The sequence below is a fragment of the Eucalyptus grandis genome, chromosome 8 (assembly GCF_016545825.1).
Source record: "Eucalyptus grandis isolate ANBG69807.140 chromosome 8, ASM1654582v1, whole genome shotgun sequence".
NCBI classification, from domain to species: Eukaryota; Viridiplantae; Streptophyta; class Magnoliopsida; order Myrtales; family Myrtaceae; genus Eucalyptus; species Eucalyptus grandis.
This window is the reverse complement of record NC_052619.1, coordinates 56745627-56756421: the sequence shown is the minus strand read 5'-3', so window position 1 is coordinate 56756421 and position 10795 is coordinate 56745627. Positions and strand designations below refer to the sequence as shown.

Below are 10795 nucleotides of genomic sequence, written 5' to 3'. Positions count from 1 at the left end.
AAGTTTGATACTAGTGTCAGGATCACGCGGTTGAGAGCTTTGATCGAGACGGAGACTGGTAAATCGATCAAGCATGTGCGGACTGATAATAGCATGGAGTTCTGCTCGGAGCTAGCAAATAAATTCTGCATGAAAGAGATCATAGTGAAACATTGCACTAGTGCCAGTAAATCACAACAATTTGCAAAATTGATGAGCAGAACATTACTATAAATGGCCCGAAAAATTATCTCTAGTGATGGTATTGCTAGAAGAATTCTAACTGATGTGCTTAGTACGATAAGCTACCTAGTGAGTAGATCCCCATCAACTGCTATTGAGAGGCGGACTCTTGAAGAAGTGTGGCCAGGTAACATTGCTGGTTATTCTATTATTAGCATGTTTGGTTGCCCGTATTATTTTCGAGTGAGTGATGGTAAGCTCGATAGGAGGACAATGTGCATATTCCATGGTTATGCACAAGGTGAGTGGGCGATTAGTTGTGGTACCTAGATATAAATTCACTTGTTAACAACAGAGAAGTTACTCTTGATGAGTCTCCAGTACTTCTGGCTAGGAGTGTTTATGGCAGTGTTAATACGGATCCAAACAGTGTTCAGCTTGAGCTGGAGTTGCGACCAGAAACTCCTAAGGTAGCGAGTACGAGTATTAGCAAAGTAATCGATACAGATGGTGCTTGTAGCGAGGTGGAGCTTATAGAACCAATGGTTGCTGTAACTGCTGATATTAACAATGTATGTATTCGATCTCTTGATAGATATGGATGCAATAATGGTTTTGCTTTATCTGCGGTTAAGGAGGTTGCATTAGAAAATCCTTGCGAAGTAGTTAAAGGTGCATGTGGAGTTGGTTTTCTGATGTGGTCCTCGGTTATGGCAAAGTTCAAGTGAGGCTTGGACTTGGATAATATCTATGACGGTTGAGCCCATCGGGGCTATGGAAAAGTAGCAGCAGAGTTTGAATTTTTGCGAAGCAATTGTAACTTGGCTCAAACGTCGAGCCAATATGGAGATTGTTAAAATATGTCTCGAGTTTGAGCCCAATGCGAGATTACAAATATTCTGAATTGGATATGTTGCGGACATTTGAAATCGAGAAAAGAAGATCCGAATATCAACTTTCAAATTTAAATCTATGTTTGAGAGTCTGGCCACTGAAATAGGAAAGTCCAACTTCGACTTGGACTTGGATTTTATTTAAAACATACAGAGATATGTTTTGGATAAAATTGTTTTGGATAGGAAACAGAATCCTATGAGAAGTTGGCAAAAGAATAAGGGTTTCACTTATAGATAGACTTGTGGCCGTGGGTGGTAGATGTGGATCGCAAATTGTCTTGAACCGCCGCATGAGTGCTTGGTGATCCGCCGTTGATCATGAAGAGTTGGTCTTGAAGCGCCGTCTTGTCGTCGAGCGCTTGAGAGGGATTTTTCTTTGTCGTTTTTATTCGTGAATTACATCCAAGAAGAACTAGTGTTTGTAGCCGATTTAACCTTGTGGTAAGATTTGTGTGTAATTCCTTTGTGAGATTATTTCGTGAGAAATTTCGGGACTAAACACTGAGTGTGTTATTAGGTGTAATTGGGGCTTGGGAAACATCGAGAGAGTGTTTGAGTGACTCGAGTGTGTAATCTCATTGTATTGTTTAATCTATAGTGAAATTCGCTGCTACTTTCCCTGTGTATATAGGTCTTTACGACTAAACTACGTAAATCTGGTGTCCGATTTATTTTCTTCTTTTATCTATATTATTGTTCGATCGCTCGACTTATCGCAACAAACCCCAAACCCAATAATCCCCGGTAATCTCCGGCGCCAATCCCCAATCCCCTTGTTGGATGCCTGTCAACCTTCGGTTGGGTCTATCTAGCGAGTGAATGGTGGAAGCAAATGGATTGCGACTTCATATACCAGACCGAAAAGGACTTAAGTAATGAGGCCGAGCCAAACCAAATTGGGACTCTTATTTCATTTTTACTCGCGCTCAAGAAGAGCGCTTAAATTGTTGGTTAAGAATTAGGTGTCGACGTTCCCCATTAGTACTATTTGAATTGTAATCATCTGGACGAGCAACCCATACGTAAATCCCGGTTTTTCGGGTACGACGATCTTCTCATCGGCTCATCCCTCAACTTGGATCCACTCTCACCAACATACCGCCCATCTTCCAATCGTCTAGTAGGAATGTTCGCAGCAAACTCCTTTCCATGGCCAAACAAATTTATAATCATGGCGACACCCAATTGGTCTGTGCTTCTCTCTAAATTGCTTGTGCGCAGTGCCTAAAAGTTTTGATTTCGGAGAGTTCGAGTATGTAAGTAAATTCAATTGAAAAAATCGCGGAAAGAAAAATTACTTGATTTGTTTTAACTAAATCTCAAATCAAAAGCCCATCCTTCCCTTATAAATGATATATGAATACAATAAATTTTTTCATGATGGGACTTGAAGTTCCGGAGGAACAAGACAAACAGCAAAGCTGAAGTATGTGAAAGTACAACTTATTGGAGCACAAGGGCAACGGCTTAACAATAGACACCGGGGTTCACCGAAAGGTATTCCTCGACCACTTTGTAAAGTCCCATAGCCTTGTCTTTGCCTTGTTTGATGTCCTCTTCTTTAAGCTCTACACCCGCTCTAGTGTGATATTCACTGGTCATTTTGCACACACATCCGCCATTATCTGTAGCTTCAAAATTGACCTCATAAGCAACAAACTCAATCTTGTCTAAAATTACATCACTCTCGATTAAAGTATACTTGCACACAAGGTTCTCAGCATCAATGGCATCAATCCTGTGCTTCAAATACTTCAAATGACCACCTGAAATATCAATTGCTTAAGTTAACACATTGATTGAAATCCTAACAACAGAACCCTCATTTATATGTTGAGTATCAACTTGAGTTCACATCATGACTAACCTTCGGTGAAATTGGTCTGCTTAATACTTCCAGCTCCACCATTTCCCTGGAGGAACTCGATGCTCTTGATGCCCTGAGGAACAATCTTGGGCATAAGATTGTGGGAATCAAGAATCAAAGCCTTGAACATCCTGGATGGAGCAATTGGAGTTGTGAACTCCTGAGTGTAGCTAGTGACGGCCATCTTATTGATGGAAATGAAGAAGATGGATTATGAAGTATTTGAAAGGATTACAAGTGATGCTCGGCAGAATGCAGAAGCTTGAGTTCTTCTTGATGCCGAAGAGTAATCATCTGGTGCGTATTTATAGATGAGTGGCCTAATTGATTTGGCTTCTCATTGCATAATTTCAAGGGTTCATACCGACAGCACTCCAAAACCGACTAGTCAGTCGTTAGCCACCGTCCTTTAATTTTCTTCCTGTCCGCATAGTATATGGACCTACCATAATGTAAATGCATATTTATAGGAATGGTTGGCAATCCTAAAATAGGAAAGAGGACCCCTGAATTATGTGCAATCGATTTGAAAAGTAGAAGTCAAATTCGTAAATCACTTTGTATTTTCATTCCTCCTTCCGGAGAAACACCAAATAATTTCGCTATCCAATAAATTTGACTAAAGTCATACAATGACACCTGCTTATTTAATTTGGACGGACCCCATGCCCCCGCGCCCCCACCCCCACTTCTTTCCCGCCCTTCTTGATTGACTTTGTTTACCATACACGATGAACATTGACCTCCGTACGTATTGATTTCTCCACCGGTGAAATTTTTTGCCGCTTTGGTGATTGAAAATGACAAATTCAATGTGAAGATTCTACAGGTCATCTGAAAATTGACCAACTGATTTTGGGCAAATGTTTTTAAAAAAATGAAGTTACCTATTTCATTTCATGATTGCTTTCCATGTCATGACAAGAACACCTAACTCTTTTTGGCGTGCCTTTCAGAATTCGTAGAGAGAACTCCGCATTGGAATACAAGCAGCCAGCCACCTTCCAAACTCTTGTCGCTTTCTGCACTGTACGGACCGTCACCTCTCTTGAAGATCATGAAAAGTACTTCAACTCATAAAAAGCAAGATAAGTCAAAGACGACGGAACTTTCAGTGCAAAGAGCTGTCGAACAGTCGTCGTCAAATTTCGTGGGCCAACTACAAAGTTGAGGAATCCCGTGCATGGGGTCAAGAGAGAATAATTTCCTGTATTAAATTTTGTCTCACCGGCATTGAAAATGTGAATGATTGATTAAGTTTTTAGGTATAGAGTACACACAGCGTTATGAAAACACCACTGGTAGCCCTAAGGCCCTTAATCCTTTGACGTTGCAGAGGAGACTTTGGATTTCGTTGCTCGACCATTCCAACTTTAAACTCGTCTCCAGTTTGAGTAGGAACCAAACAAGAGCTCTTATGAGGAAAAAATCAACAAAATGATGCTAATCGCGTATGCTGAGGTGTATCTAGTCTAGATGGGTGTCAGTGCAATAATAATGCGCATTGAAGAGTTCAATCATCGAGTAGTTGATATATGTATTCAGCTACAATTCACTGACTTTACTTTCTAAATTGAAACCTGGTCTAATTAGGCATGGGTTTAGATTTTGATTCCCTTTTGACGATCGTAAATTATTGGATGTTTAGCGTTCATCCAAACAGGTTGTACCGGATCCAATAATTGATTAGATAATTCCCCAATTTATGTTGCTCATAACGTCAAGGAAGGAATACCGCAAATCATCAGCATTGCCAGGTGTGGATGGCAACTACTGATGGTAGGTTTGCCAAACATATTGTGGGCAAAGGTTGTCGACGATGTGGGTGATGGTATGATGGGCATGCCGTTGATAATGACAGCTGGAGAGAGAGAGAGAGAGAGAGAGAGAGAGAGAGAGAGAGAGTATCAAGGTTAGGTGAGGTAGCATCCTAGAAATAATTATTCAATTCAGGCCGTTTGGTCTGTCGGAATTCAAGGTACATGAATGATAACTTTAGAGGCGTTAGAATGACTATTCTTTTAGGGCCAAAAGGTAATTTTGGTTAGCTTAACCAACTTTTTTATAAGTAGAATATATTTGCGTGCAAGTTCAACGTAATGAATGATATTTACAAAGGGAGATCTACTTAGGGCAATTCCAAGGTGAAGCATCAATTGTTGAGTTGATCATTGCTCTTTCAAGTTGTATTGTGACATGACCATACACAAAACCAACAAATCCAAAACCATTCCTCCCACAAAAGCTCCAAGCTAGAGCCAAAAAGAAACAGGGAAAACAAAGCTAATCTAGTTCCAATAATTACCACCACAAACGATTTTGAAAAGAGCATTTAAGCACAAAAAGCGGGATTTGCTAAGAGGTGCTCTTCAATGGACTTGAACAGTTCCATAACCCTGTCAAACCAATGTTATTTTATTTAGATTGGAGATTAATCGTTCAAATCTATAATAAATTTTACTTTGAACACTATAAAGAAACTCAATCGGGAAGACCCCAATCAAGGTTTTAGGACATAATCTTTTCTAATGGTTTAATTTGAAAACCATACAAAAAAAGACAAACCGTTTTTAAGTGCATCCAGTTATAGTTTGGTAATGAGTTAGTGAATAACTTTTCCACTTCAGACTCCATGTCTGTCAAATTTGTCAATTAGCGGTGATAGAAATAAAATAAAATAAAAAAACCTTTGAAGGTAACTGATACAAGATTATTAGATTTGTAAAGAATGAATTGAGCCTATTTTATCTCTACCATCACAGTTAGGTTAGGATTGGCATCACATGGGCAAAAGTCAAAATAAATAAATAAATAAAAGAAGACCAGAGAAGAAAACAACGTTTTCTAGAAAAGTATGGTGTTACTTCCACCTTAAGATATAGAATTTTCCGTACTACGGCGGTCAATGACAGGCATGCTTCGTTTGAAGTCTATTATTATATCTAGAATCTTGGACTTAGTCAATCTCTATGAAAGTCACTAAATGTGATTTTCTTCTAGAAGTGGGGCCAGTCCAAAGTGGAGCGCTACGGATAGATTGATCTTGAATTCTTCGTCAGCGAAGACAGCTAAACCATTACACACCCATTTCTTAGTATCTATAAATACCCATCCCTTGTGCTCAACATCTTCACAGCAAACTCAACAGTCTTCTTCTACCTTCAAGCAAATCTTTCTCCTCCATTTTCAGATCTTTCCTCTTAAAAACAGTCATGGGTGTCACTACCTTTACCCAAGAATTCACAGCCCCAATTGCCCCATCAAGAATGTTCAAGGCTTTGATTCTCGATTCCCACAATCTCATCCCCAAGATTGCCCCCCAAGGTATCAAGAGTATTGAGTTCATCGAAGGAGATGGAGGTGTTGGAAGCATCAAGCAGACTAACTTTGCTGAAGGTATTTATCATCTTTAGTCCATGAACTGCATACTCGAATTTGCCCTTCTTATCAATTCATACTATAGTGATTCTAAGCAAGAGTTTCAATTTATGTCAGGTGGTCACTTGAAATGTTTGAAACATAAGATTGATGCTCTTGACTTAGATAACCTCGTTTGCAAGTACACCTTGATTGAAGGTGGTGTGATCTTTGATAAAATAGAATCGGTAGTATACGAGGTCAAATTTGAGGCTTCAAGCAATGGCGGATGCATTTGCAAGATGTCTAGTGAGTATCACACGAAAACTGGTGTGGAGCTCAAGGAAGAGGACATCAAACAAGGCAAAGAGAAGGCTATGGGTTTGTACAAGGTGGTCGAGGAGTACCTTTCTGCCAATCCTGATGTCTATGCTTGATGCTCCTTTTAATTAAACCATTTGCTTTCGGCAAAAACTCTGAGGAGTTATCATTTGTTTTTCCTTTTTGGGCCATGTTGTATGGAATTTGCTTTGGGAGATCCAAGTCTTGGGTCTTAAGTTCTTCCGGGATTTATCAATTTGGAATAAACAAATTTCTTTGGGAAGTTATAACAAAGTTTTCTGTGACTACTTTTATTTTGAATTTACTTATGATCCGTCGAGTTCGGGGCCCAACTCCATATCCGAAGATGCCCAAATTGTTGATTGAGATTTACTAATCAGCAACGCGCCTTTTGCTTCTTTGTAACCATACTCCAGAACAAATGGGAACTCGCAGCGAAAATGATGTGACATAAAAACAAAACTTATGGCCTCATATGTGACCTCAGAGATGGGCCCGTTATTGTTGATGAAACCATACAAGATGATGGTTATTTGATGTGAATATTACCTTATACATCATTCAATAAAGTCTCTCCGAATCGATGTGAGATTTAAAGATGTCACAAACTCTTCTAATTAATAAAATGATGTGCTCGTTATTGTTGGCATAGATTACCTTCTAATACTCTTATTATTTAATGTGTAGTGCAGTCCATTTATGTCCCTTTCATCATCCTAAAATCTGTCTGAATCCTTTCACCTTAGCGATCACTCCTTTCTCCTTTTGCTGATGGCGCATGGCACCAGAGAGACAGGCAGTTTCTAATGATCCGTTCACAAGGCTAATAAGGACGGACGTAGCGACCCATGTTGACACGCATTATAAAAGCTTCAAGGACGGGACGCAACTTGGAATTCTGTTCTCAGTTTTAATGACCCCACTTCCCATTGCAAAGGGTGTACGGATCTGGTATTTTATTTCTAAATGGGTCGAGTTATCAAGTGTCTCCAGCACTTATTACTTTTGGAATAATTCAATTTTGAAAACACTAACTCTTCATGAAACACAGTCAGTACATTGAAAAGTGTTTAATTTTTTAACTGATTAGTGCTTTTGGGATACTTATTAATAAACTCTTTTTTAAATTGTGTATCCCTCTATATGACACAGTTAGGTATCACAATGATCATTTCGAGCCTGTGCGGTATAATTGTGTTGTGTTTTACTGTAGTTGTTCTGCAAATTGTGTTTAGCAATATATGTATTAAATTTTTAGCACCTCAAAACCAGGAAAAGGCAACTTTTGAAAAGTGATTGTAACTACTGAAGCGATGCTAGGGCCGAGAAAAATTGTCTGGTGACCCATAACCCAAATCAAACCAACGGATCTTTCAGGCTCTTATACGCCCGGGTGGGGCCACCGAGCCTGAATTTATAATTCAATTCGAGCCGCGCGCTTTTTGAGCTTCGAGGCACATGACGGATAGCGATGGAGCTGCTATTAGGATTTCTTTTAGGGCTAGAAGGAAATATGTGATAGCTTAAGCAACGGGAAAAGTGCCAAAAAAAGTCTTAAACCTTTTGTCTTTGTGCCGATTTAGTCCTAAACCTTTTTTTGGTACCGATTTAGTCCTAAACCTTTTTACGTTGTGCCAATTCAGTCCTTTCCGGCCAAAATTGGCCGGAATTTACTGACTAGACGCAGAGCCACTGATGTGGACTATTTTTAATAATATTTTAATATTTTAATATTTTAATATTTTTATTTATTTTTTAATTTTTTTTTTTTTGGTCTTCTCATCTTCTTCCTCCAGCCGGTCGCCGAACCTCGGCGACTAGCCACCTCGCCAATGGCCGCCCTCAAGGCCTGGGTGGTGAGGCTCGCCCTCGCCGGATCGGCGAGGGTCGCCTCACCCATGGCCGGCGAGGGCGAGCCCCGCTAGCTCGGCGCGTGGAGCATGGGGAGGAGAGCGAAGCCGATGGTGGCGAAGCTCGGCGAAGGAGACGACGCGGAGCACGAGCCGAAGTCCGCGGTGCCGCTCGGTGGCAGCGACGACGACGAGGAAGCAAACGAAGACCCGAGCCTGAAAATCGTCAAGAAGGCACTCTCGGTGCGCGCCGCGGCTTCGCCTCCACGCCGCCGGCGCGACGTGTCGAAGGAGGACGACAATAGGCCTCGGTTCCATAAGACCTCGAGGACCGAATCCGGCCGCCTCCTCGCGCCGAGTTGGCGAGGCTCGCCCTCGCCACCCAGGCCTCGGGCGGCCTCGCGCCGGGCGGCGAGGCTCTCCTCGCCGGATCGACGAGGTCGAGCCTCGCCTACCATGGGCGAGGCTCGACCTCGCCAAATCCGACGAGGGCGAGCCTCGCCGCCCAGCGCGAGGCCGCCCTCGCGGCCACTGGCGAGGTGGCCAGCAAGGTCGACCTCGACCTCGCTGGCCGTCGCCTCTGGCCGGTTGCCGAGGTCCGGCGATCGGCTGGAGGAAGAAGATGAGAAGACAAAGAGAAAAAAAAATTAAAAATTAAAAATTAAAAATATTGAAAAATTGAAAAATATTAAAATATTATTAAAAATAGTCCACATCAGCGCCGATCTGGCCACGTCAGCCAGCTGACGTCTAGTCAGCAAATTCCGGCCAATTTTGGCCGGAAAGGACTGAATTGGCACAATGTAAAAAGGTTTAGGACTAAATCGGCACAAAGACAAAAGGTTTATGACTTTTTTGGCACTTTTCCCCTTAAGCAACTGATGTATAAATATGATACACTCGTGTAGTGATGAATGATAATCACCAATGCATATTACTTGGGCTAAATCCAAGGTAATGGATCCATTATTGAATTGCTTATTGCTCTTTCAAGATTTATTGTGATGACCATCTAATACCTTCACTTGGGAAAATAGCCAAGATGGAGTCCAAATTCGAGTCCATCAGTACTCACATTCACTTAAAACTTTAAGCTAATGAGTTATAGGCCAATTAAGATATATTAATTTTTTTATATCATATAAATTTTCCGATGTAGGATTTTAACACAACTCACTCATACATGTATCCTAGCAATAACTTGTTAATTGTGACCTGCCAACTTTTTCTAATTACTGACCTACTTTTAGCAAGAAAAAAAAGACCGGTAAATTGTTAATTCTGATTTGCCAATTTTTTCTAATAACTAACCTACTTTTATCGACTCAGTCAAATTTCAATATTAAGTATAACCTCAACCAAATGAATAGGAGCGATTGCCAAAATATAACCCTGATACTCAATTTGCAAAGGCTTACATTCTATAGCATATATATATATATATATATATATATATATCTCTTTCTGGGCTCTTAACCCGGCCTCACATTATGTTCATTGTTATATTCCTGTTCTCAACTAAAATTTAATATAACTTTCTCGGCCTTTTTGCCTAAAAAATAGAAGAATTCCTGAGAATAGTGTTGTAATTATGACCTTATAACTTGCTTTTTCAGAAAAAGAGATCCGTGTCATGTATGTTTAAGTTGTCATAGAGACAAATGAATCACAGGTCATCCATGTGGCAATTTGGTCTCGAGCGAATCAAAATATTCCCTCTAAAGTTTGTAATTATAGAACAAATATAATATTATGCCATTCATATTGGACTATAGTCTGTGAACACATACCTAAAAGTTCTCTGTAAAGGTTGTCATCTTCCCAACATGAAGTGGTTGCAATGTCTCTGTTAGACTTCCATAAACCATCACATGCCAAAAGTCATGTACGCTCGACCAATTTTCTAATAAGTCCGAATTGGCAGACTATTCAACATGATCTTATGATATTCAAAGTAGCACATTTATCATGGCTGTTGTTTTTTTCCCATTGATATATAGTCCGCCTCCTGACATATAATTTGTGTTTTTGTAATATTTTTCAGTGTATCAATACTCAAGCACAAATTTTTTAAAAAGCTTTAAACTGCAACACGAGATGTAGAAGTTATCATGCAGTAGGCTTTTATGTGATAATGAAGTAAATCAAACACTCAATTGAGTGTTCAACTAAGGTCCAGGTACCACAGTGATTGTTATCTAAATCAGTTATATGTGGCAGCTAGAAGGGTAAGGAAAGAAAAAGTGCTTGATTTTTCTTACATTGACTTGGGGTCCAGCTTTTTCTTAGGTTAATTAATTTCAAATGGTAAGTTAAACTTT

At 40.2% G+C, this 10795-nt stretch overlaps 2 protein-coding genes across 2 annotated transcripts; one reads left to right on the top strand and one right to left on the bottom strand.

Annotated features, from left to right (window-relative positions):
* Nucleotides 1–2390: 2390 nt before the first annotated feature.
* On the bottom strand, nucleotides 2391–3187 carry LOC104415190 (pathogenesis-related protein STH-21). Its single transcript, XM_010026441.3, has 2 exons — nucleotides 2926–3187; nucleotides 2391–2824 (listed from the first exon to the last, which is right to left on the bottom strand). Exons 1-2 carry the CDS (start codon nucleotides 3107–3109, stop codon nucleotides 2526–2528), a joined length of 483 nt encoding a protein of 160 aa, XP_010024743.2. The 5' UTR covers nucleotides 3110–3187; the 3' UTR covers nucleotides 2391–2525.
* Nucleotides 3188–6063: 2876 nt separating this feature from the next.
* On the top strand, nucleotides 6064–6897 carry LOC104415189 (major allergen Pru ar 1). The gene is made up of 2 exons (XM_010026440.3): nucleotides 6064–6321; nucleotides 6421–6897. Exons 1-2 carry the CDS (start codon nucleotides 6138–6140, stop codon nucleotides 6717–6719), a joined length of 483 nt encoding a protein of 160 aa, XP_010024742.1. The 5' UTR covers nucleotides 6064–6137; the 3' UTR covers nucleotides 6720–6897.
* Nucleotides 6898–10795: the final 3898 nt, after the last annotated feature.

Bases quoted from the DNA above. Each gene is read 5' to 3' on its own strand.
- LOC104415190 (XM_010026441.3), bottom strand. From the start codon at position 3,109: ATGGCCGTCACTAGCTACACTCAGGAGTTCACAACTCCAATTGCTCCA. The intron at 2,825-2,925 runs GTTAGTCATGAT...TTGATATTTCAG, and splicing joins GCAGACCAATTTCACCGAAG to GTGGTCATTTGAAGTATTTG.
- LOC104415189 (XM_010026440.3), top strand. From the start codon at position 6,138: ATGGGTGTCACTACCTTTACCCAAGAATTCACAGCCCCAATTGCCCCA. The intron at 6,322-6,420 runs GTATTTATCATC...AATTTATGTCAG, and splicing joins GCAGACTAACTTTGCTGAAG to GTGGTCACTTGAAATGTTTG.